The sequence below is a fragment of the Crocuta crocuta genome, unplaced genomic scaffold (assembly GCF_008692635.1).
Source record: "Crocuta crocuta isolate KB4526 unplaced genomic scaffold, BGI_CrCroc_1.0 scaffold118, whole genome shotgun sequence".
NCBI classification, from domain to species: domain Eukaryota; kingdom Metazoa; phylum Chordata; class Mammalia; order Carnivora; family Hyaenidae; genus Crocuta; species Crocuta crocuta.
In genome coordinates, this window is record NW_027551558.1 from 12,348,476 (window position 1) to 12,375,841 (window position 27,366).

General features: G+C 46.5%; 1 protein-coding gene across 11 annotated transcripts in view; it reads left to right on the forward strand.

Moving 5' to 3' along the window:
- PRKCE (protein kinase C epsilon) overlaps nt 1–27,366 on the forward strand; it is a 490,916-nt gene that overhangs the window by 332,046 nt on the left and 131,504 nt on the right. For all 11 annotated transcript variants that reach the window (XM_077749323.1, XM_077749327.1, XM_077749329.1 and 8 more), the window contains 3 exons: nt 1,504–1,600; nt 4,420–4,619; nt 8,126–8,299. In XM_077749323.1, coding sequence (XP_077605449.1) covers nt 1,504–1,600; nt 4,420–4,619; nt 8,126–8,299 — 471 coding nt within the window. The remainder of the gene's footprint in view (nt 1–1,503; nt 1,601–4,419; nt 4,620–8,125; nt 8,300–27,366) is intronic.

Consider the following 27,366-nt stretch of genomic DNA (forward strand, 5'->3'; position numbering starts at 1 on the left):
TACCTTCTCAATAAGCACAACTGTCTTGCAAAGTCGAAGGAGAACTTTCTTCTCCCCGGTTGGTTAGCTACGGAATTTTGTGCTTCTGGTGACTCTCAGCTCTGTAAATCCCACCAGTGGAAACAGGACTTCAGTTAGTGACCCAAGGCATCACAATTGCAAGCAGAAGGTCAGCACCCAGGAATGTTAGACCCCCACCGAAGAGGCAGGTTAAGTAAACACCTTGTGATGTCAGTGTTGTACATACACATTTATGAGCTCTAGAGAGAGCCCTTTTCAGGACATCTGGCCTTTTTCCTTGCTAGAAGTAAATTGAGACAGAAACATCATTAATTGTCATGAAGCATTTAAGAGAAAACGCAGTACACACCTGTCCCCCCCCACCAAGCCCCAATTGACATGGGCCACAATGCCAATAACCAGACACCATCTGTCTGTCGGAGATGTGGGTGCACCTGATGGTAAGAAGCCAACATGGAGAAACTCAAGAAGAGACAGAGTTAAAGACTGAAGGATCCTGATCTTTTTATTGCTGGTTTGCTTCTGATGCAAACGCTGGGAAAAGCCACATGACCCAAGTAGTGGCTCGACTTAGTGTACAAGGAAGGGAGAGAGATGCTCTTGCTCAGAAGCTAAATGGGCTTTTTGCAAGAGTGTCAGGCTTGCTGGAGTGTTGTTTGTCTTCACGTCGCCCTTTGCAAGTAGTCCCTCACCCAGCGAGGACGTGTGCATGCAGTTCCAGATCAGGAGTAAAATAGAGAAGTACGTGTGACCACTTAGTCCAAACCTCTGATGTTAGTAGGAACTCCAAATGGGCGTCCCAACATCTGTGCCAGGAAATAGACTTCACTGGAGGGCGTCCTATTAAAATTTGCCAACCGATATCAATGCACCTAAAAATATTTATTGAGCTTCTGCTAAAGGTATCATTTTGTGCAAGGGGCCAGAAGCCATACCCATGCTCGATTGAGTCTTACCTTCAAAGACCCTATAGTCTCCCTGAGGTGAGCGCCCCACATAGTTTCCCCACGCAGAAGCCATGAACTAAACACAGCCAAACAAGATGATGGAGAACCATGAAAACTCACGTTGATTGTATCGCTGAGGGGGTTTTCATGGAAGGGGTACAGTTGTGCTTTGCTTAGATGGGTCAGTTGTCTTTGTGTAGGATGAAGACCGAACAAACCTCAGTCTCTAAGTTTTTATTTTCATTCCAGTAGGTTGCCCCATAGTGTAGTGTTGGGTTCTGGTGTACGACATAGTGACGCAGCACTTGCATACATCACCACATGCAGGCTCTGGTCTTCCCCTTAAGTATTGGGTGAGACCTAAGTCTGTGCTTTCTGAGTGTCAGTTCAGCAAGTGCTGCTGTGTACCAGGGATCCTACAGCCCTCGCTCGGGTCCAGCATCTTGGCGGTTCAGACCTGGGGGGAGCTCCCCACCTCCTTCTCACGTCTCTCCCCCCCCCCGCCGTACCCCACCCTCTCTCTCCCTCTCTCTAGCTCATCGCTGGCGCCGAGTCTCCACAGCCTGCTTCTGGAAGCTCACCATCTGAGGAAGATCGATCCAAGTCAGCACCCACCTCCCCTTGTGACCAGGGTGAGACCCTCAGATTTGCTTTGTGACCTCTGAGCAGTGTCATCGGAAGGACCGAGGGCGTCAGCCACTGCTGACTCGTTAGCTGCTTTTCTCTCTCTACAAGTATTTCTTGAGGGAGAGGCACCAAATGGCAGTACTCGCCTTAAACCCTGTCCGTGCCAGGGTAAGAGAGAAAGAGCAGGGGATGCTGTGGCTCTTTCTTTACTCCTGCCTCTTCCCTGGGGCTCCAAGTGTAGGAAAGTGCCCCGGGCCTTCTGTGTGTCTGTACCACTCAGCTGAGAGCAACTTCCTTCCTGACTCTCATCATGATACCCAAAAGCTGAGAGCAGGGGTGGGCAGAGGCAGGAGCGCCAAGCACAGAACAGACCAGAGAAGGGAGGAAGCGAGCTCTAGGCCTGAGCCCTTCCTAAAGCTCAGCTTAGGATGTTTCCCTTTTCCCCATAAGAATATGCCTCCCGTGGTCGAAGTTTCTGAATTCTGCAGGCATCCAAAAATGCTGAGGGGAGACTAACGCGTTTAAAACCTTCCCCTCCGGGGCCCAGACCCAGGCGCCCCTGGGAAGGGACATCTGCTTCTGCAGAGCAGGGATAATCATCAATATGTGACAATAGTCCCCTGATTTTCCGCAGCCCCTGTTGCCTTCCTTCTCTTAATCTTTTGCTCACACGAGCCCTGTGTCAGTGCTCCATCCCCGGCCCCATGTTACAGGGCAGGAAGTGGAAGATCAGAGACGCAAAATGTTCTGTCCAAAGGCCTGGAACTAAGTCAGCAGTAAGAGAGACACCGTACCCCTCCTGGTTTTGGGACCCCAGCTCAGAATCTGTGCCGTCACACCCTCCCTGGGAGTGTGACCCATGTCAGCATACCCAGGAGTGGACAAGACAGCTACGGAATACTGTGGCCATCCTGAGGTCCCAAAGTAGTCGGCCTGTGTCCTTCCTCTCGCTGCTCTCATTAGCTTCCTGTGTCTTTATACTCTGCTCAATTCCAAAAAAGATTTGGTCCATTCATGTGTAATCCAGTGGCACTCGGGGGGCCTCCAGACTAGTGGGTATTATCCTAGAACCGGTGCGGGTGTTTGCATGCGCCCCGTGTTAGTGCTGAGGCCTCCTTTGGGAGCGTCAAGGAGACGGGCTATATGGTAGAGACGCCCCAGTGAAGGGGAGCTGGCTGGAGTTTCTAGGCCCGGCTCCTGCCCCCCTGCTGCCCAGACGCGGCAGGACACTGTGCCTGTCTTCGTCTCCGGTCAGTGCAGGCACTGGATTCGCCAGCAGTGGTGGGGCCACAAATCGATGCAAAGACCCTCTTAGCCAGACACAGCATTGCTGAGGATAACAGGGGATATCACTGGGTGTAATATGGAAACCAACTTGACAATAAACTATTTTAAAAAAAGAAAGAAAGAAAAAAATTAAAAAAAAAAAAACACAAAAAACAGGGGATATCACATAGTTTCTCTTCCTTCCAGGGCAAGAACGCCCAGAATGACATTTTCTTCAAGCCCTAGAACCCCTAACCACCAAGTTCTGTTTTCTAAAATCCATTTAAGAGTTCGCCTTGAAAACTGAGACTTTGAGCCGTTCGCTGAGACTAGATTTTATACATAGTAGAGGCATAAGTGAGAGGAAACAGCCGAATTGGCAAAGGGGAGAGCTTTAGACTCGGGGACCACCCTCGCCCTGCCCTCCCCTCCCCCACAGCACATCTCAGAGGAGCCGGACTCCAGGTCTGAGAAACATGCAGACTCCTTGAGCGAGCTCTCATCGGCCTCAGTCCTTGCAAAGAAGCTACAGATCTCGTTATGTCGAGCAGCACGTGCTTATCATGCCTACCCCTGATTCCTAAGGGTTAATGGTCTGTGTTCCCCTTCGACCATCCCAGCTATTCATGGGCCTCTCTTAAAACCGGAGTGTGCTTTTGGTGCCCACTTCTACGATGAGGAGTGTGTGTGTGCCTTGGTGAATGAATAGCCAATAATAAAGCTTCCCCAAACAGAAAAGGTCAGAGGGTCATCCAGTGTTATCACCGCCAGGTAGTTTGGGTCATGTGCTCTGCAGGCACAGGACCGTCCCACGGTTGTGAAATGGAACCGAGGAATCCCTGCCCCGGCTCAGATCATTTTACAGCATGTCAGCCTCGGGAAACAATTCTTCCGTTAATGATAAGCCCACTGCTCATTTGGTTTCATATCCTTGTAGGAGATGGGTGTTAGAATAAATGCAACAACAGGACCAAGTAAAGTGCTTTGCAAATTAAAGGCTTCCTCGTCCTAGCTTTTGATACAGTCTTATCACCAGTGATGACTGCGATGACTGTTGTCAGCCATTGTTCTAAGTTTCAAAGGGAACTTGACAGGTACCTGTTGCCTTTGAGGCTCTGCGGCGTTCCAGACAAGGCCAGGATTCCTACACCATGCCTAAAATAACCGGCCAAGGGGGATTTCAGAGAGAGGGCCGAGTTTTTGTGTAATCTGAAGGCATCGGCTGGTGGGGACTGTGTCCTCCTCCTCTTTGCAGACCGAGATGCCGATGAAAGCGTGTACCCGACGCGTACATTGGGGGCCGACGAAAGCGTGTACATTACATGTACGTTAGGTGCCAGTGAGCGTGGACGTTACATGTACATTAGGTGCCAGTGAAAGCGTGTAGATCAAATGAGCGTGTGAAGGGATGTTGCGCTGGATCGGCTGCTGTGAAGAACCAGAAGGAGGGTGGAGGCCTCAGACTTGGGGTCAAGGGGACGTTCCGAGTGCTGGGTCCTGATGGGAAAGGACCTTGAGGCAGGCACTAACGGTGATCTCTTGTCACCCTTGGCTCTAGAAATAAAAGAACTTGAAAACAACATTCGGAAGGCCTTGTCGTTTGACAACCGAGGGGAGGAGCACAGAGCCGCGGCCTGCAGCGATGGCCACCTGGCGAGCCCCGGCGAGAACGGCGAAGTGCGGCAGGGCCAGGCCAAGCGCTTGGGTCTGGATGAGTTCACCTTCATCAAGGTGCTGGGCAAAGGCAGCTTTGGCAAGGTGTGTGGGATGCGTGGGTACAACATCTGACTTTCTCTGCTCCGTGGCATTGCCTCATCTGTCTGATCTAAATCAGATTCAGCTAGAACATTTCAGCCCAGTCTTATTGCGTCTTCCTTCCTTGCTCTGTGGAAACGGCCTGCGGCCGAGCAGGTGGGAGCCCGGGTTCTGCTGCTAAGTAGCTGTGAGACTTCAGTGTAGTCACTGAACTTCTTTGGGACTCAGGTTTTCTCACTTGTCAACCTGTGACACAGGCATCCAGGGAGATCATGGGTAAGGGAGCACTCTGAGAAGCTTAAATTGCTTTACGTGAGCTTGGCTTCCTGTGAGCAATACCAGCAGCGATACATTTCTTCCCTTCCTCAGAGCTTCATGCGAACTTCTGGCTTTCATTGGTAACCAAGACTTTAAGAAATGAACTCCAGAATCTCGGCCTTCATTGAGCTTAGAGCTCAAAGCAAATCTGAGTGTGGGTTATTTTAAAAGGTAAATGCTATTGAACTGACTTTTCTGGCATTTACTACATGTTGTAGTAAATTCACACATTGTGTAAATTCTCCACATTGGCAAAGGAATGAGGCCATCTCATGCCTTGGGTTTTGCTTTGTCCTCGAGGCCAGTCTCCCTGTCCCTCTTCACACTGGGATGAGCAGAACATGTAGGGTATGGTGCCGAGTGTGTCCCATGAAGCTTTCGTGGTGATCAGGCACCATTCCGATGGCAGAGCGAGGTGGGTAAATCCTCGCTGTTCATTTTAGAAAGCAGGTGGAAAGGGCAGAGAGCCTGGGATGCTGGTTAATCTTTCAGCCGAGACCCCCGATTACTCCCTTGCCCTTCTTAAAGGCCGGAGTTCACGGGAGGTATCTCCCCAGGCCCTGCTCTGGGCTGCAGGCCCCAGCCCTCCCCTCCCCCTCAGCTCCCCAGGGTCACGTGCCCTCCCGTGTCCAAACTCTTCAGAGCACCAGCCAATGGGTCAGCCATCTTGCCGAGCTGCAGGCCCGCTCTGCCACTCTCTGCAGGGAACAGCCCAGGAAGCCTTCAGGCTGGGGGCCTGCCCCCAGCCCCTCACCTTCCCCATCTCCTCCTGAGATCACTGTAGTGAGAAGGTAACTGAAGGGGGTGGAAATAACAACTGCTGAAGCAATCCGTCACATTCTTCAAAGACTCCGTAAGTAAGAAGCGAGCCCCAGTCCCAGGGTCCAGGCCTGACTCTGGGATGTGAGTAGCTTCACTTTTGAGTGAGAATCAAGGTAAACAAGCAGGCTCAGAGTTTCTAGGTCTCCAGACTGTGTTGGCAGGACGGGAGCTTGGAAGACTCCGGAGCATTTAGGTTGTTTCTTAGGAAATATCACAGCCAACGTTGGAGCCAGTTTGAAAGAGCGCGTTGCGTGTGGGCGATGAAAGGTCCTTAGGTAGCCCCCTGAATTCCCTCTCGAGGCTTCTGAGTTCCCCATTCTTGAGCTCTGGAAGCACACTTTGGAGGGCTGTGCTTAGGAGCTGATTGTTTAAAAGGAAGACTTGTCACGTTGTGCAGAAATGAATGCAAAAATATCAAACGACAGGAAACCTTCAATAAAACTGTTCATTTGCCCTCTGGAAACAGAATCCCAGTCCCAGTGTCAGAAGAAACACAAAGGCGAACATGACTGATGTAGTTACAGAAGGACAAGTGACCCTGTCTGAGAGAAGATCGAACGGGAAATCCTAACAGGCTTAGACAAACCTTGACAGAAAGCAAAGTGTTAGCATCTTTACATACCAAACTCCTACAGGCTCCTAAGAACATAATATAAAGTAGTAGATAACTAACAAAGTGACCTCGACAAATATAAAACTGACAGTTCACACAAATACAATTAGAGGGAAAAAAATTTAAAGTTTCTCTAAATACAGAGAACAAACTGAGGGTTGCTGGAGGGGAGGGGGAATATGTGCTAAATGGATGATGGGCGTTAAGGAGGGCACTCATTGGGGGGCGCCTGGGTGGCTTAGCCAGTTAAGCATCTGACTTTCTCTTAGGTCATGATCTCGCGGTTCGTGGGTTTGAGCCCCGCGTTGGGCTCTGTGCTGACTGCCAGCTCAGAGCCTGGAGCCTGTTTCAGTCTGTGACTCCCTCTCTCTGGCCCTCCCCTGCTCGCGCTGTCTCTCTCTCTCTCTCTCCTAGAAATAAATAAAACATTTAAAGAAAAAAAGGGGGCACTCATTGGGATGAGCACTGGGTGTTGTATGTAAGTGATAAATCACAAAATTCTACTCCTGAAACCATTATCACACTATATGTTAACTAAAGTGGATTCAAATAAAATTTAAAAATTAAAAAAAAAAAAGCTTCCTTGCAAATTAAAACAGGCTGGAGGTTATATATCACACCTGTTTTGTGAGCAAAAACACTTTATTTTTCTTTTAACATTTATCTATTATTGAGAAACAGAGACAGAGCATGAGCAGGGGAGGGGCAGAGAGAAGGGGAGACACAGAATCTGAAGGAGGCTCCAGGCTCTGAGCTGGCAGCACAGAGCCTGATGCGGGGCTCGAACCCACATCCTGTGTGATCAGGACCCAAGACAAAGTCAGATGCTTAACTGAGTAAGCCACCCAGGTGCTCCAGAGCTAAAAGACTTTTTAAGGGAAAACACCCAAAGTTGCCATAAAACTAAAGCAACTCCATGTTCCTTGTGGCAAATTCTATTGTACATCCTTTTTGAAACTCAAGGAATGTGCAAAATGGTTAACCCTGTAATCAACTTCTAAGACTTTGTAGCTTAAGGATGTGGCCAAAAAAAGAAAAAAACAAGTACATATACAAAAACACCTAATCCAATTTATTTATATAGTATTTAACAATTAAATTCCACTTAAGTGTCTAATATGAGGTAAGCAGTTAAGTGAATTGTAATATTGTTTATTTTTTTAATTTTTTAAGTTTATTTTGAGAAAGAGAGCATGTGCAGGGGAGGGGCAGAGAGAGACGGAGAAAGAGAATCGCAAGTAGGCTCTGTGCTCTGAGCTCAGAGCCTGATGTGGGGCATGAGCCCACCAACCATGACATCATGAGCTGAGCTGAAAACAAGAATCAGATGTTTAACTGACTGAGCCACCCAGGCGCCCCAGTAATATGTTTACTTGAGTTGAGTATAAGCATCCCTGATAATGATGGTGATGATGTAGAGGAGGAATCCTTATGAAATCACATTTGGTTAAGAAAAATTATATGTGTGATACTACAGTTGTAAGCAGGACAAATCTATATGAACGTATGAATAATTACTTAACAGATGTGTATTGACCTTTTTTTTCTTTGCCTGGGCCCTATGCTGGAGATTAAAAATAAATACATGAATCATAGTACCTCCATTAAGGTGGGTGGTTTTTCTAAACATTTTTCAATGTTGTTATTTAAAATTAAAGGAAAAAAGAAGTTTTTAAAGCATTTGGCATTGACTTGTGTCTCTTCTTTGGATTCCATGCATGTATAGATTGATATGAGTGGTTTTGGCTCATTGCAGGTCATGTTGGCCGAGCTGAAAGGCAAAGATGAAGTATATGCTGTGAAAGTCTTAAAGAAGGATGTCATCCTCCAGGATGATGATGTGGACTGCACAATGACAGAGAAGAGGATTTTGGCTCTGGCACGGAAACACCCGTACCTAACCCAACTCTATTGCTGCTTTCAGACCAAGGTATGTCTAGGAAGCAGCTGGTGGGCCACCATCTTGGGGTAGCGCTGTATGATGTGATGGTATCTTGATGTTCAACCAAAAAAATCAATTATAGACCCTCCCATTCTTTTCTAACAGGCCTTGAAAAGTGCAATGGATTTTACCCTTGAAAAGATCAGGGTATATTTGAACAGCATCTTCTTTTTAAGGGGATGGAATTTTCCATTCAGGGTTGTGCTTGTGGAGGGATGAGAAGGCAATAGAACTCTTTGCAAATGCAGCTAGACGAAGCCAAATGGCTAAACCCAGTGTTTGCTCCTTGGACAAAATAACAGGCGTGGTTAGTCCTTGCTCCGCTCCTAACTTTCTATCATTAGGAAAATCCTAACTTTCTATCATTAAATTCTCTGTTGCCTTAAGATCAAATGAAAAGGAATAAAGGCCACCCTAACCACTTCTGACTTGCATAATGTCATATGAGGCAGACGATGTGGACAAGTGCTTACAATGCTCATTTTCAATTGACCATGCAGGAGCCTGTGAACCAGAAGGTGGCAGTGAAGAAACGAAAATAATCTGTAACTGCAGTATGGAGTCTGACCTATGACTATTGTAACTGAGTTTTTTAACTTATTTTTAGTAAATAATAGAAACGCCAACATTCTTCATGAAGCACCTATTTTATTATCCCTTTTGTTGGGGAGAGTGAAGGTCTTTGTAGTCCTTAGCTTCTTGAGAAGGCAAAGGCAGCCTCACCTGAAACTCCTCCCTGTGCCCATCTGGAGCCCAGACAGGGCAGGGCACCATCACGGAGAGACGATCCCTTGCCCCTTGGCACACTCTCCCCTCTATGTCACTGCCATGATGTTCTTCCACTTTGAATTCAACTATTACTCATTTGGTCATTTGGCAAATTTTTATTTTATGATATTTGATTGAATTCTTCCCATGTGCCAGGTACTGAGATACAGTGGTCTCTCCCACCTCTGACCTCAGGGGAGTTTACAGTCTGTTTGGTACACTGGTTTTCACAGGGTATTTCTCTGAACCCTCATCACTTGAGAAACTCTAAGAATAATCCTGTGACCCATAGTTTGGGAAATTGAAGCCTTGACTTCTCCGAGACTGTTTCAACATGTACTTGCTTATTTAAGTCCCTGAGGAGAAATGCAATGGGGGAAAAAAAAAGATTGCCTTTGTTTAGTCTACTGTTTCCCAGTCATTTGATCTCAAGCTTCACTCATACCACTACCTAGTCCACACTGAGAAGCAGTGATCTAGTGGCATTTTTCTTATCCCTCTGATTTCTCAGGAGAATAAGAAACACCTTCTGAAAATCTGGAAATCCCTTTTCTGAACAAGTGCCAGAGTCATTAGCTATCCTTGTTTTTGAAATGTGTTATGTGATGCCTAATATTTATGGGTCTAAGCATGTATGTGTACCTGTGTGGAGCCCAACTTGATAAAAGAGGATCAATCGTATGGTTAACTTTTTCTTTTCTCCACTGGAGTGTAATTCTACATTAATGAAAAATGTGCCTTTTAAGTCTTTATCTTCTATGTCACCTGTCACAGGGCCTCACATTTGGTAGGTGTTCACTGTCAGAATTGGAAGGTTGGAAGATTTTATAAAAATTATCTCTTCTACTCTACTTTTGCACCAGTGAGAACATCAGATATCAAAGATGCCCATAGACACTCTCTTTTGGCCAAGGCAGACTTAGCATCTGGTCTTTGGGACTCTCAGTCCAATGAGACCTTGCTCTGATGTCACACCGATATTCTTTCTTATCTGACCCAGCACCATGTCCCCCTCTGTGGGAGGAGCGTTCCCCTTCTTCTGCTACGCCTAACAGGTAGCCATATCTTTCACTATCTGAGGAGGTTTCCTGGGTAGAGAGCCACACTGGTGTTTTTTTCTTTAGGTATATTGCCAAGAGGTTCAACATCCTGGGGAAGCCGCAGTGGAGGGTCAGCTTTCCTACACCTCTTGGTGAATAAGTGAGATACGGGAATGGAGGTCTTCCATGTCAGCATTGTTCTCCTCTGTGCATTGTAGAATATTAAGGCTAAGGTGCCTCATTATATGGCAGCTTTTGGAACACAAAACAGTATTTAACAAACACCGTGGATTTCCTTTATAGTAGAATAATAACCAAACTGACATGGAGATTGGGGTCTGGGTGGCTGGAGCATGGGGTTGGGGAGAGAAGTGACTTTAGTAGTTGAGATATTTACTAACTCTTTTTCTCAGGCTGATGTCAGGTAGCCACAGTTACAGGAGCAACTTTGCCCCACCTCTGCCCTGCCACCATTATTCCATAGAGCAGTAGCACATCCCACATTACACAGCAGACATGTGTTCATCTCATTCTTTGACAGTGAATCACATTTTAACCTCACTGAAGGACCTTAGCTTATTAATGAAAGCAATCTTAAGAAGAATCATTTTATGAACTCCTAACTTCTAGAAAAGGTGACTTTTCCTATGACAACCAGTAGTCATGTTTTATTTTTTTTTTTTAACATTTATTTTTGAGAGACAGCAGACCATGAGTGGGGGAGGGACAGAGAGAGAAGGAGACACAGAATATGAAGCAGGCTCCAGTCCTGTCAGCGCGGAGCCCAATGCAGGGCTTGGACTCATGAACCATGAGATCATGACCTGATCTGAAGTCAAACGCTTAACCGACTGAGCCACCCAGGCACCCCAAGTAGTCATGGTTTTAAAGAGTAGCTATTATTCACTCACCTGACTATGAGGTAGGTGCTGGCTCTGGGCTTATCAGCAAAAAGTGGAAGGGTTTACTCCAGAAGCCATGGGGAGTTTATACTCCTTCTGTAAACAAATGGCCGCAAACAGCATTGGATGGGGTGTTCAAACCAGGAGGACTCAGAGGAGATGTGCTCTTGGACTTTGGAGTGGGGAGGGGGAGCTCAAGCCAGGCTTTGAGGAGGGGAGGGTTGGGCCAGGGTCTGGGTGGGAACAGGAGCCGGGCTCAGTAGCTGTAGCTCAGTCCTGCTTTTGTTTCACTTTTCCTCAAAAGAAAGGACCATTCCTCTGAGTTACCCTGAACCTGGTTTCAACTAAGTCTCTAATACATGATAAAGGAATGTGAGATCTGATTGCAATCCTATTAAGATTTCTTTCATTCTTGTTTAATTATGACACACAAAGCAGCAATAATGTTAAGTCAGGTTTAATTACTTTTAGGTGAGCCTTTGTTTTTCACTGTGTAGGAAAAAAGGGCCCCCATGGAAACACACTTTAGAACTTCCTGATAGTTTGTGCATAGCTTCGGGCCACACGCTACACAGGTTGTCCGACAGGACTTAGATGTGTGTGAGGTGTGGGTGCCATGTCTGGTGTGGTGACCGATGGCGATAACCGTATACACCTACTGGCACTAGTCATGATGTCAAGCCATGAGTTAGATCTGGTCCCCACAGCCCACCGAAGGTACACGTCAAGGGCAAGTTGGCCTTTTCTGCGCCATGCCTGCCTGCTGTTGGTCCATGTACTCAGATCCTTCTTCTGGGGATCTGGAAGGAAGAAAAGCAAATGGAACTGCTCTGATGTTCCAGTGCTAGTAAGAAAAGGCAGACAGACCAGTGAATTAAGCCAGTAACTTCAATTTCAGTCAAATTCAAACTAGTATGTTTGACTTCAGCTCCTGCTACGCTGTGTGCTCTTGGGGCTGGTGAAGTAGCCTGAACTAAGGAAAGCTGCAAAACTATATTTCGTTAACTATCAAACATGTAGTGTGAAAGATGGATAAGGGACTTCCAACTCCTTTCTATCGGATCCTCTCTCTCACCACTAAAGAACCCTCAATGTAATTCTTATTTCATAAAAGCGTTCTGCTCAAGATTGACATAGCCATCCAGAATTACAGAAAACATATCATCTGTTGATTTGGATGAGAAACTAAAATTTCCATATTTAAAAGTGCCAGATGGCTTTTAAATGGATGATGTTAAATTACAACAGTGTTTACTATTCTCGCGCACACACACAATAACTGTTTCTTGGTTCAAAAAGTAGGGTGTGTAATGATTTTGATGAATATATAGGTATTTTTTTGAGCCTCTATTATACGTTCAACACTGCTAGATTCTAGGGTTACAAAGCCCCAAACATACCAACTCCGAACTCACAGAGATGACTGTCTACTGGAGAGACAGATGTGCGGAGTGATGGAGAGCTCCTCTACTGGGACCATGGAGGTAAGACATTGGAGGCTCTTCAAAGGGCAGTTGGAAAGGCTTCCTCGAGGAGGTGGAACAAAACCAGGGCCTTAAAGCATGGGTGGCATTTGAAAGAGGATAAGGGCAGAGAGATGGCTGAGGAAACCTAAAACTTATCAATAAATCTCCTTTCCGCGACTGTTTCCCAACCCTGGAACTCTCACCTCTTTCTGTGCCCTACTTCTATGCAAATGACGATGGCAGAACAGCAACAGGGAAGGAGAGGGAGAGTGGAGGGTGTTTAGAAAATTCCTGCACCTGTGAGATCAGATGATGGGTAGAGAGGGGACGGAAGTACAGTTGGCCTTTGGACAACATGATCTCGATCTGGTCCACTTATGTGCGGGTTGTTTTCAAGGCAGTGCGGGACTACAAATGTTATCTTCTCTTCCTCAAGGTTTTCTTAATAATGTTTTCTTTTCTCTAGCTTACTTTATTGTAAGAATACAGTGTGTAATACATATAGCGTACAGAATATGTGCTCATTGACTGTGTTCTCAGCACGGCTTCTCTTCACAGTAGACTACTGGGAAAGTTTGGGGGGAGTCAGAAGTTCTGTGCAGGGGCTGGGCACCCCACCTGCCATGTTCCAGGCCTGCTGTCCTGTGAGCCAACCTCACTGGGTGAGGCACCCAGCGCGGCTCCTCAAGTTATAGGTTTGGTCAAGGTCGGGGCTTAGGGAGAGGAGTGACTTCAGGAGCCGCCTCTTCAGGCCTCTCACTCACCCACAGGAAGCTAGGGATGAGAGAGCCACTGAGCGATGGGTTTGTTTCTGCTTTTGTTTTTGTTTGTGTAGTTACAGGAAGTAAAATTCTCAGGCATTTTTAGATCCTATGTATGATCCCCGTTGTGAAATCACCGCTTCCGACTGGATCCCATAAAACTTGTCTTGAGTAATTTCATCCATGATTTTTCCTCTTTAAAAATATTAATCTCTACCTCACCACCCCCAACCCCCTTCCTTTGGCATTTCCCGCCGGGCCTGGGAAGCTGGCTCCTGGAGGGCTGTGCCTCCCTCAGCTGCTGTGAAGGAAACAGAGGGTGAACTCCTAGAGCATCCCCCTTGGCCAGCCTCCCTGGCTGCCCTGGGGGAAATGCAGAATGGAAAAATCCTTAAAAAGCAACTGGAGACGTTTTTCAAATGAGTTTTAATCATCTGTGTAAGCGGGGGGTGAGAACTACAGAGCAGGGGTGTTGACACCAGTGGAGGGGGAAAAATGACAGTTGCAAGGAGCCCTGATGTTTATTTCGATCATTGCTTCTGTGGGACGGCAAAGACAAAAGCAAAGAGCAAAGTAAAAAATTAGGCCATTGGGAGATTTTTTTAAAAAGAGGGGACTGTGTCAGATTAAGTCTCTAAGAGCCAAGAAACACTTGAATGAAGTGTGCCTCCTGCTAGAGCATCCGTGTGAAGCAGCCAGACGTGGAGGGGCTGCGGGGTTTTGACTGGATCTGGTGCCTCACAGGAGTCAGCTGACAGGTTCAACACCATGAGTTGGCGTGTGGGTCAGGCAGTCACCTGGAAATCAAGATGCTCTCAAATCAAACTAGTGCGGCGGATAAACTCTATTCTGTTGAGGAGGGGTGATCTGAGGCCATGGAGGGCTGGTGGGGATTGAGAGGGGGGAGAGAAGGAGAGAGAGCGAGAGAGGAAGGTGGGGATGGAGAGAGAGCAAGAGGGAGAGAGCAAGCGAGAATGTGTGTGTGTGTGTGTGTTAGGATGTGTCTATGTGCGGACAGGCCAGGCATGCCCAAGCCAGTCAGAGGAGATAAGGGTTTTCATAATCAAGCAAGGCTTCCCGGAGAAGAAGGATCTGACTCAGGTCTTGAAACATACCAGGATGCACTCTGCCTGATGAAACAAAGGTTTTAGAGTTAATTCGTGTTGATGTGCCCCGGGGACAGAGAGGTGTGCATGTTGGCTCTTCATCTACGATGCTCCTGCCCCTTTGCCTCTAAGGAAACCTTGCCTTTGGTAGGACAGTTGCTTTTAAAAATGCCTTCGCTTATATCAGCCATTGAGCATCCTCCTAAATGTGTCTCTGGGAAGCAAGTGTGGTTACTCTCTTTTTCAGATGGGAAACTGAGGCCCAGCAAACCTTACAACTTGTCTATAATAGAATCCAGATCGGAACGGAGATTTGCCGATAGTCCTTGTTCACACATTATTCTGTTGAGCTCCTTTCTCCTGTTCAAATTCTCTGCTTGAGATGGCCTCACCTCCAAACTCCTTTCCCCTGTCTCCATTTGCTGTCACACACAGGAGAAAGGGTCTAAGGATGATAGCTCTATCTCACGTGGACTCAGATTGAAATTTTAAAAAACGCTGGTGGGTGTAGCAGGATCTGTCAGGCTGTGCCTGTTTTCAGAGAGTATAAGAGAAGGGAAGAGAGAGGGGACATGGACACAGGAATCAGAGCTCTTTCTCTGCTTAACCGAGTAACGTCCTCACACACCCATCATAAGTTGAAAATACCCTAAATCAAAAACGCACTTAATCCCCCTAGCCTCCCAAGCATGATAGCTTAGCCCAGCCTTCCTTAGCCATGATCAGAATACTTACATTAGCCTACGGGTGGGCAGCACCATCTAACACCAAGCCTATTTTACAACAAACTGTTGCACATCTCATGTGACTGATTGAATTCTGTCCTGAAATGAAAAACAGAATGGTTATATGGATACAGATTGGCTGTAGGCACATGGGCTGTTGACCCCGGTGAGCGTGTGGCTGACTGGGAACTGGGGCTCATGCCACTGCCCAGCCTCAAAAGAATACCGCGATCACTAGCCTGGGTAAAGGTCAACATCTCAAGTATGGTTTCCCCTGAATGCATATTGCTTTCACAACATCATAAATCACAAAACTCATAAATTGAGCCATAGGAAATCAGGGACTGTCTGAATATCCAAGATGAGCTGGTGTAGAATGAGGTCCTCACACCTGACCATTCAGCCATCACTTACTGAGCAACCGCTATGTACCACGCCATGGGTGTCATGGCGCCCGTGCTGCCTGCCGAGGGGGTTAGTGGTGAACCCAATAGTTATGTTTCCCAGCCTCCTGGAACTCGAAGCCTACGGGAACATGCTTGTTGTACCGCAGTGGGAAACGTGCTGGCATGCACCTGCTGCCTAGAACTCATCGCTTTGTTTTCTTTCAGAAACTGTTGTCCTTGGTTTTTAAAAAATAACATTTAATTTTGCAGCGCTGGGTGGCTCAGTGTCTGGCTCTTGGTTTCAGCTCAGGTCATGATCTCATGTTCAATGAGTTAGAGCCCCATGTCAGGCTCTGTGCTGACAGCGCGCGGAGCCTGCTTGGGATTCTCTCTCTCCTTCTCTGCCCCTCCCCCACTCACTCACACTCACTCTCTCAAAGTAAATACATGAAAACTTTAAAAAATAAAATACATACAAAATATTTAAATTTTATCACAGAGAATTTTTATTCATTGTAGAAAATTTGGAAAGTTCAGTAAAGGCCAGGCAAATAAGAACAGTTCCTACGATCTGTAACATTCTGATATATTTCCAGTGTAAAAGTAGCTATCTGTTTATTTATAAAGTTGGTATCATAGTCTATATGAGAAACTTTCACCAGGTGATACCGTGTAACCTTTCCCGTTGTCACTAACTATTCTTCCATCAAATGATTTCTAAGGTTTCTACAATACGTGGGAGCCTCTTGTAAAGAAATGCTGGATTTGGGGGCTGCAAGGTCATCAGTTCATGCTTGGTGCCCTGTGGCGCTCACGTTGGCAGGAAGTGACCCAGAAGGCACTGCCCAGAAATGGCTTTTGCCTCCCTGCAGCAGAACTGCCTCCTTCTATTTGTATCTCTCTCTCTCTCTCTCTCTCTCTCTCTCTCTAACATAAACTTGAGTACAGATTGTAAATAATCTATTTGACAGTGACATATGGCAGATCAGAATTTAAACTCCTTTACTAGATGCTTATCTAGTAAATGCTCTTTCTACCACAAAGGAATATACATACGCATCCTCCTAAACTATTTGCATATTCTAAGCTGTAGTTTTTGTGTGAGCTTTTGTGGAGATGCCGTGTGTGTGTGCATGTGTGTGTCCACACACGAGGACACACAGACCCTGTGTATGCTGTGGCGAGAGGACCCTCACTCGCCCCCTTCTCCAAAAGGAGCACTTCTAACTGCTTCACACAGAAGGATTCCAAGCAACCTATCATTTGAAGAGGGGATTTCACTTCAAAACAAAACAACAGTTTAAAACCACTGTAACCTCTGAGGGTCTGGAATAACTCTTGATGATTCTTACCTACCCGAATGTAAGCTGTTGTTGATCTGCAGCAGTGATTCCTGAAGGTGCCATTACAAATGTCCTTCCATGATTACAATGGGTGCATTCCTGAGATTTAGGTAGAGATGGCATTTGGGGAAGCAGATTTAAAACATACATTTCTCACATTCTCTGTGAGTGCCATCCCTGAATCGGTTGGGTGATTAATACAAGCATTTGCAGAAAACGATACCTAGAGGCATGTGTATAATCCAGTTTGGCTCACTGAGGAAGGTTTTCCACCAGAGAGAGAGACTGAGAGAGAGAGAGAGAGGGAGAGAAGTAGACTGACGTGGCTAGGATATGACACTACTCCAATGACGAGAAAGTTGGTCATGAAGATCTGCTCTGTGCCAGCACCATATCAGGCGCCATTGGCAGACAGCAGGGACTATAACTCTTCTGTTCAAGGAGAGAAGATAAAATATACATCAGTCAGTAACTGAGAATAAAGATAGTATGTGATGAGGGGCACTGAGAGGCTTCTACTTAATGAGCACCTAGCATGTAGCAAGTCCCGCGTAGAACTAATGCAGTGTTACGCAGAGTTTCGTGGGGTGTGGTGCTTCCGTCGTCTCTTTGGGCAGATGAGGAAACTGAGGTTCGGGCGCTCAGCAGCTTGGCCAGTGCCAGCTGGCTAGTGCCAGCTAGCCACACAGCTAGCTCAGTGCCAGAGCTGGGACTCAGAGCACGGGGAACCGCAGGAAAAGGAAGAGTTTGCAGAAACAGACCCCCAGTGAAAGGAGAGCGCTGGCTGTGCTGAACCAGGAGGCCCACAGTGGGAGGGGGCGAGAAAGACACCTTCATGAGATTCTGGCCAAGCTGGGGAGTTCTTACAACGCCAGGCAAGGAGTTTGGAACTACTCTGGAGATAAAACGTTCCTTGAGGAAGTGAGGACTTAGAAAGCACAGTGTGGTACCTCTGTATGGCATGGACAAAAAGGAAAAAGGAAAAGCAGAGATATGGGAAAGAGGCTGTTTCAGTAACCCACGTGTGTCCAGAGGTAGTAGGAGAGAGCTTCGGAAGGAAGAATTGTCATGGGCCATTTGACCTTCCCTCTACATCTAGAAAGGCCAGCCTGCTGGTGAAGAAAGTAGAGTGCTCCTTTGGATAGTCAAGAAAATATCAGTGGTGTAATCCCGATTAGAAATGTGGATTTAGATGGCTACCAGTTAGGCTCAGTGACCTACACACTTCTAAGGTGTCCTTTGCTCACAGTCCAGTGGGTACACAGGATCAGATTTAATACAAAGCTTCAACTTGAAATCTAAAACTAGAGGGTCAAGTCATTGAACCCATTCACCAAACAAAGCCAGTTTCCTCATTGGTTGACGTCAGACCCCCTGCCTACCCGCAACACCATCTGCTGGGTTTCGGGATTTACTCTGTGTGTGTGTGTGTGTGTGTGTGTGTGTGTGTGTGTGTCTGTGTGTGTGTGTCTATTTTTAGATTCCTGTTGAATTTTGATAGTAGACTGATGTTGTTTTCCACATGGGGCATTTTGTAGATGCCAGTCTATTGAGATTACTCAACTTATGCAACAGGCTTTCCTCACACAATCTGAACTTTTTGTTCCGATGGCCTCAGATACTTCAGATGGCCCTGTTGGCCCTTAATGCTTTGACTTTGAGACCTTGCCAGGTGGTGGGCATGTCCCATTCCGCTGCTTGTGTTTGTCTGTGCTCTATTGATTTGTAGGGAAAATGGGATATAGGAACGAAGGCACCGTGAGTCCAGGAATTCTGGGTCTGCCACTGATGCTTCTTTTGAGATGTTTCTCTGGGCACTGATTTCCTCACTCATAGTTGAAGCTGGGTAATTAGAAGAACAGAAGGAATCAGAAAACATGATCTATAGGATTTGAAAGCTCTTTGAAAATGCAGCTCACTGGGAACCATATACCCAGGACCCTTCCAGACTTGCTTGCTGCTAATGTGAGTCAGAAAAAAACAAGGATAAAATCAATGAACAGTGCTTCTCTTTAGTATTCCTTTTTCAGTGCTCAGTTCAGTGAAAGCTTCTGCGTTGATCAAAGCCTTTATGTTCACAGGGCTGTCCTTCTTCAACAGGGTTCCAAACTCAGACATACTTCTGATGACTAATGGTACCACATAGGAAGAGCTACTCGGAGGTATTATGGTGGTCCCGTTAAAGCATAGCACAGTTTCTAGCACACAGAAGGCGCGGTAAATGTTAGCTTCTGTCTTATCTTGGTAACGATTTCAATATCCTTTACAAAGACAGGGCTTAAACTGGATGGAGAGCTTTATCGTGCTTTGTTTGCCTATAATGATCACCTCTTCTGACCAGTGGGAAAATCGTTCATGAAACAGAGTTAAGACACCATTGTTGGTAGGGTTGACCCCTGGGCACAATAGCTATACAAAGAGAAATTATATATTATCTGCCTCCTAACCTGAGCCCAGATTATCCTTTACTATAGCTGTGGCCCATTCTCTGAATTCATCTGTTCCTCTCGTGAGTCCATCAGGAGGGTCTGTCCTGTTAGGAGAAGTGTCTACTCAACTAGAAGATGAATGCCTTGTTACCTCCTTTTTCTTAATTATAAAATCTTTTCTTAATAATCAAATATACTTAGAAGTGTAACTAGTTAATGTGTGAGGACACATCTTTGATTGTATGTCCCTAGGAGTTGGGTAGTTCATCATTCTGACTGCCCAACCCATAACTTGAACTAGAGCCAACACAATGTCACCATGACAGTGGCTTCTGCATATCCTCTCTAACTGCTTTGTTTCATCCACAAGATTCTAGTAAATTCTTGCTAGACCCTTTGTCTCTTTCCTATCACTGGTATGATGAGTGGAGGGGGTCACATATTGGAGCCAGCTCCCCAGTATGGGAGGAGGAGATTTCTGGTTTCAATAAAGAATGTCTCCAACAAAACTACCCTTCTGGTGGTTTGTCTTTGCAGACTGCTGTTGGCGTCTGAGAAAGGGGGGCTAGGGGTCATCTAGGTGGGCTAGTCTTCATCTTCCATTTCAGGGCTGTTCTTTGCTCAGTAATGACAATACTAGCAACAATTTCTATAGGAGTCCTTATACTTCAGGTTCAATGTCAGACACTTTATATATATTAACTCATCTAATTTTCAAGTCAACCCTCTAAGGTAGACCTATTATTCCAAAGAGAGGTCACACAGCTAGAAGTGCCAGAGCCTGGAGTCACACCCCATTGGCTTCTAGAAATTTCATTTTGTCTGAATGTCCAGTGCAGAGTAGGTCCCTGAGGACTGATGAACACAAACCAAACTCCTAAGAGACCAAGGTGTAAATAAAATGGCGGTTGGTTGATTTATGGTGGGGTGACTACTTATGTCTGTTGCTCAGGACACTCTGGAATAACTCTTTGGAGGGTAGTATTTTAGGCAATCTGAGTTGTATTGGGAAAGCAATGGAAGGAAAACAGACCCTCTTCTTCCTGTTAGGAGAATTTTTTTTTTTTTTTTTTTTTTAACAAAAGTCGAAACATCCACTTTTGACCCCATGTGGGCATTTTGTTTTACCGTGATGTTCCAGGGGGAGAATACTAGCAGGGATAACAGCTAAAAAGAATTCTCTCAGTCCCCTGTGGCGTGGCAGAAGGTACAAATTAACTCCTTTGTTGGGTCAGTATGATACTTACTTGGGATTCATCCACAGTATGTAATCCATTTTATCAGGAATACTTATGTACAGGTTGCTAGGGAACTAAGCTCATTACGTGGCCCTGGCTCTTCGAGCTGAGCCACTCAGCTCTAAGGCTCCATTTATTCCTAGTATTGTTCCTTGCTAACGGAGAATTGCAGGAGTGGGGATGAGATTTGAGGCCTTCCCTGGTCCTCCAGAAAGAGCAGGGAGGGCACAGTTTGGTAAGAGGCTGAGGAGGAAATGATGGCTTTGTTCTTAGCGTTTCTTCATTATTCATCCAGTCGACACCCATTTTGTTTTGTTTTGGTTTTCAAGTCATAGATTAAATCCAATCTCCTTTATCAAGCTCTAATTTATGAAGGCTTCCTAGATGCACCGGTGTTAACACTAGAAACACACAAACACAACCAAATGAAACACACTGCTGTTAATGTGGCAATAATCCCATAGTCTAATTCACTCAGGCTTTTTTTCCTTTGGGGGAATTTATTAGAGATATGGGAAGCATTTCTTGTTGGACATAAATTAGAAGTGAACCTCACAAAGAAGTAGAAGCAAAATGAAAACTTGAAAATAAAATCTGACCCTTAAACAAAAAAACGTACTTAGGTGTGATTGCTCACCCTACAAAAGCCACCTCCTTTTGTAGAGTGGTTAGCAGAGAATCCACTAGAAAACATGTTGGGGTGACTAGAAAACATGTTGGGGTGACGAGGTCCCCTTGGATCTGTCAGATGGAGTGGCTGACACGTAGAGGTATTAAACCTACAGCATTAAAACCCACAGCAGTGGAAGAGCGGTCCCGGGGAAGGGAAGACACGCAGGACACGTGTCGTTGGCCAGAGAGGAAGTGTCCTGTTCTGGTAGACGGTAGACAGCCGGGATTGCTTCAGTACTTGGTATGTCTTCAGCTCAGCAGCAGGTATGCAAGGGAGAGGAAAAGGAAAAAGGCACAATTCCTTGTCCGAAGAATTTCTAGTCCAGGAAGGTAAGACCAGCACAGGTGAGCCAGAAAATGAAATCTGTACAAAAATGAGTGATACACAGATTTTCTTAGGAAGTCAGAAAAAGAAGAGGCATGAGTGGGCTGGGGCAGAAGTCACCCTCCTGCATGAGGTGGGGGGACTACTGTCATCTATGAGGGTGTTGATCTGGGAGGAAGAGCCTGGGTCCGTCTCGATCAGGAGCACAGAGCTGAGAGCCCGGCTGAGTCCATGGGACTGGCTCTGTGTGGTCCCGTCATTCTGTGACCAGGAACAAACTTGGCCTGAGACCAGTCTGGATGTTTATGTAATTCAGGTCCTCCCATCCAGCTATACCCCCTCCTCCACCAGAGAATCTCCCAGTGTTAAAACACATTAATGGGAAATCAGCCCCCTTTCGTGGGAACTGGGGAGAGCGCGACATGCGGGCACTGCGTAAGCACGGGTAAGCACTGTGTATACCACAGGCAGGAACGAGCTGGATCCTCCCATAAACTCAAAATGATAGATGCTTCTAGCGCAAAACTGTGTGATTCCTGTGTATCTGTCCCCCCAAGACGATGGATTCCATTCAGCTCTTGGAGCCCCACGTTAAGTCCTGAATCCCGAAGACAGTAAGTTTAGGATAAAATGCAGACGTTCTGATGCTCCTTCCTGCTCTATAGAGATGGTGCTAATGGTTTGCAGGGTCATGAGAGTAAAAAGCTCATTTGATCCAAACAGGCACTTTTGTGGGAGGAAAAAAGTACCGTTCGAGGGCTTTGTGAACACCTATCCAAGTTGGTCAAAGGTCATGGTACAGATGTGAGACTGAAAATCCCGATTCCAAAAAAAGGGGTGTTTAGACTTCATCGGTGAGGAAGGCAAGAATAGGGAGGAGAGGGGGCAGTTGGACACAACTGGAGAGAAGCACAGAATGTGCAAAAACACTGAGAAGGTGGAACTTGGGGGGGACCTCCCCTTTTTGGAAGAGATCATAATCTGCAAGGTTTGAATGCATTGCTTTGATCTTTAAATCTGCCAAAAAGATGTCATTTTGATGTAAGGAAAGTATATTTGAGTTGTAAAGGTAAGGAAGCTTATGTAAGCTTACGTAAATGTGGCAGATGGGTCACATGTGAGGGGATAGAATGAATTGATTGAGTGGCTGTGTCATGATATTTTACGGAGAATGTTTGAGGGATGTTTCATACGGGTGTTTTTAAAGGACAAAGAGGGAGGGGCACCTGAGTGGCTCAGTTGGTTGAGCATCTGACTTCGCCTCAGGTCATGATCTCACAGTTCCGAGCCTCACATTGGGCTCTGTGCTGACGGCTCAGAGCCCAGAGCCTGCTACAGATTCGGTGTCTCCCTTTCTCTCTGCCCCTCCCCCACTCATGTTCTGTCTCTCTCTCAAAAATNTTTAAAGAGGAGGACACAGAGACCAAAGATGCAAGTTCTGGAAAGACACATGTAGCATGCTGCATTTATAGGCCGTGCCCAAACAGAAAAAACCAAGTAATATATTCTTTGGAGAGAAACACACAGGTGATAAAACTATAAAGAAAAACAAGGTGGTGGTTACCCTTACCCCTGGATGGGAAGGGTGGGGATGCCTCCAGAGAGGTTTAAAGGGGCTTCTGGAGACCAGCAACTATTTTCTGTTTGTCAAGATGCATCCTGGCTACAAGGGGGGTTTTGGTTTTATTTGGTTATTCTCTAAAATATATCCATTTTGTATATCCTTCTGTGGATATATAATTTTTATAATTAAAGGGGGAGGGTAGAACAAGATCATGAAAGTATCTAAACTGCCATATGTGTTAGCATTTTAAATTATAATATCCACTCCCCACCCCAAAAAAAAACCCCTCACTGTAGTAAGAACTGAGCTTGGGGACAATGTCTGCATATCAGTATTTTGCCACCAAAGTCTCGATTTTCCTGTTGTCTTTGGCAGGGAGTTCTGTCTCAAGGACAGGAAGTGTGGCAGCTGGTCACGTGGTCTGTTTAGCTGGAAGGATAAAGCACAGTCCCTGTCTCCTTCCCAAGACCAAGGCCAAGATGAGGCCGGGACCTCAGGGTTATCCCAGGTGGGATGCTGGGCTGCCGTTAGCCCAGCCTGTGGCCTCACAGGGGGAGACTTCTCAAGGAGTAACCCAGCCGAGCCTCGCTCTTTAGGCACACGGCTCCGACGAGGGGAGAAATCTCTCCTAGTTTCCACAACGTTGGCATTTCTCAGCATTTTTTGAACCACATTTTACATCTAAGAAGATGTAGTCAGACGTTTCATTTGTCACTTATCATGAGAGCCATAGACATTTTTCCATTTTCCATCTACAAAATTACACTGTGAATTAACTCTGCTCCCAAGCTGTCCATGTCCATGTCCTTTCTAGATTCTGACACATCTTCCTGTGTCACCCTCCCCTGTGCCTGCCACGCGTTTTCAAATAGCTTTCCTCGCTGCCAGCAGGCAGCAGCAAACATTTATAGAATGTCTTCTATAAGCCAAAAATAAGAGGACTGGCATTTTGACAGCATTTACTATGTACCTGTTGTTCTTAAAACTCTTTGTGTACGTTGATTGATAATGCTTGCAAGGGACCTATGAGGCAGGTAGACCTTTCTGAGCTACAGAAAGATCTTTCCCTGATATCACACAGCCAATAAGTGGTAGAACTGGGATTTAAACTCAGGCAGTCCCCACTCCTTCATCTCTGTGCTCACCATTCCGCTATGTGGGCCAGGCAATCTGCTAACAACTTTATAGGTGTGATTTCCTCTAACCGCACCTCTGACAGCTTTCTTATTTCCCCATTTTACAGATAAGCATACTGAGGCTCATGATTTCACTTCACACAAGGTTGAACAATGGAGCGAGCTACAGAAGTGGCTTGGAGATGGGACCATTAGGGATCTCATTTATACATTNTCCCTGTCCCCCCTCCCCCAGCCAATCCCCTGGTGAGTGACTCCTATGACAGGAGGAAGGAGCAGATCTTGGAGCGAGGGCATGAGCAAGCCTGTTCATGTGTTGCTAATGGCTCGAACATCATGGAAAGGAGTCTGTNATCCCCTGGTGAGTGACTCCTATGACAGGAGGAAGGAGCAGATCTTGGAGCGAGGGCATGAGCAAGCCTGTTCATGTGTTGCTAATGGCTCGAACATTATGAAAAGGAGTTTGTCTTATTATCATTTTTGTTTTGTTTTGTTTCTTTGTGGGAAAGCTTTTCATACAATGCTGGCTGACTCCTGAGCCTTAAAGTAAACAACTACATCATCCTGTACAGAGAGCGTCAGGAAAAAGGAAACTGCAAGAAAATATCAGACTCCTCCAGCGCTCGCTCGTTCTCTCTCTGTCTCTCTCTCTCCCTTCCCTTCCCCTTTCTCTTTTTAACGTAAACAGAGGAAATTATGTTTAGGGGCATTTGCTGGGGCCCTTGTAACAGAAGGCTTCGTGAATAATGACCCCCTTCCCAGGCTGCATATTTGGGTAAATGTTTCCCACATCATGTGTTCTTCTGGACACCCTTGCTGTGATGTCAGGAGGAAAGTCCACCCACAAGACATGGCTAGAAGATTCTGTAGACCAGTTAGAAAGTTAAGCTACTTCCCATCAGGGACTGGTGAAACGTCCTCACTTGTGAAACTTCTGGGCGGCCCCGTGGGGTGACCGTGCTGGGAGCTTTTTGTGGCCCTCCTGTCCAGCAGGCGGACCGTGTTCACTTCTGTCTTCTGTGTAAGAACATAGATGGTATTCTAGGCATCCCCCTTGTACTGGGAGAGGGTAAGGATGCACTCAGAAGCATAGCTGACTGACCAGAAAACTAGCTCATTTTCTCACCAGTACCCCAGCCAGCAACCTCCTATGGATGGGTAAGTCCACATCCTTTACACCCACGCTAGGACTCTCCAGAGGGCCCTTCTGGCTGCCTCATCAGATTAAGCTCTTCCTGTATCCCAGGGCCCCTGCGGGACAGTGGTCCTGGGCAGTGGGGCTTGGGGGGAGGGGACAAGAAGGTCAGAAGACACAATTGCCAAAATAACCCGTGGGCTTTTCCAGCCATGCACCAAACCTGGAGATTCCCTGAAAAAAAAATTTTTTTTAATGTTTATTCATATTTTGATAGAGACAGTGCACGAGCAGCGGAGGGGCAGAGAGAGAGGGAGATACAGAATCTGAAACAGGCTCCAGGCTCTGAGCTGTCAGCACAGAGCCTGATGCAGGGCTCAAACTCACAAACTGTGAGATCATGACCTGAGCTGACATTGGCCGATTAACCCACTGAGCCACCCAGGTGCCCCTCAAACCTGGAGATTTCTAAGCACTGTCCCTTCTCTCCCATCAGTGTTCCTTCTGAAAAGCAGTGGCATCTTTCAGATGTGATTGGGGAATGTGATGAGATGTAAAGTCGCTGCTGCCTTTAGGATCATTGAAATCAATGTCTTCTAAGATTGCTGCTGAGTGATACTTTTTTTTTTTTTATTGTTTCTTTATTTTGAAAGAGGGAGAGTTCAAGTTGGGGAAAGGCAGAGAGTGAGGGAAACAGGATCTGATGGGCTCTGCCCTGACAACACAGAGCCTGATGCAAGGTCGAACTCACAAACCACGAGCCATCTGAGCCAAATCAAGAGTCACATGCGTAACCGCCTGAGCCACCCCCGAGTGACCCTTTCCTATAGCGAACTGTAACTATACCCCAGTAAAAGGAATTATGCGCCAAAATGACTGTGCCCACTTCCCGCCTTCTCCTCCTCCTGTGTGACGGAGATTATCCCTGGCCTTTTGCCCCACAAACTCTAGGCTTCTTGCCATCTTTGTCACCCATGGAATAAGTTTCTTCTCCCTGAAAATAGTTTTCATTTTGCGTTTCCTTTTACGGTAGAGGGGCACCTCTCTGGGGGTGCATCTTGCACTCGTTCCAGATCCACCATTCATTTTTGAGCCGCCTCCTCGTGAATGACGTAGTACACTCCACGTGAGTAGGGATGAATGTTGAGATGGACTTCCCTACGTGCTGTGTTGGGTGGTGACAGCAGCAGCAGATTACGGCGGGATTAGCCATTTTAATTTTCATTTGAAATGAATCACTCAGGGAAGGAGTTTTACAAATAGACCAAAGGGGCTTGCTGCTCTATTCCGCCCATGGCCTGTGAGATCACACGTCCTCCAGCGGATCACAGCCTGCCCACGTCCATCTCACTGCCCGAGTTCTGGGCACCGCCAGGCCAGCCCCTGCCTTTCTGCCTATTGGTCCCTTTGCCCAAGAGGACACAGCCCACGTCCTGTCCGTATCTGCCTCCTCTGTGAACCCTTCGATTCATCTGAACCTCACTAGTGTTTCTTACTTACTCACTACTCGCCACCCAGCACACGCAGCATGACTAGCTGTTGGATTTGTGTGCCCGAATGTCTTACCTCCCCAAACCAGCTATATGCATCCAAAGGCTGACACAGGTTTTTACTCCTTCCTACTTTTCTTGCATGCATGTGTGTGTGTGTGTGTGTGTGTGTGTGTGTTTAGGAAAAGCCCACTTACCCAGAGTAAGGACTCAGTAAGTGCTGCCTGTGATTGCCACACAGTGATGGTAACGTGACTGCCCACAACAGGAATTGTTTTGGGAATTAAAATCAGCTGACAAAGCCGCCCTCCTCCTGTGTTGGGCATGCGGCTGTGGACTCCTGAACACATGGTGCACTGCCCTCCCAGCCCCCACTGACCGACTGCAGGTAGCAGGGGACACAACCCAAACCTCTCCTTTGCCTCCCCTCCCCTTAGACCCTTAGACAGGCCCAGCTCCCAGCCCCTTAGATGTCAGGGACTATGATTCTGGTTTTTCGTTGTTGTTTTTTTTAATTTCCAGCAAAGGCTCGCAGCCTTGGCCTTCTCCTCTGCAAAGTGGAAGTGAGG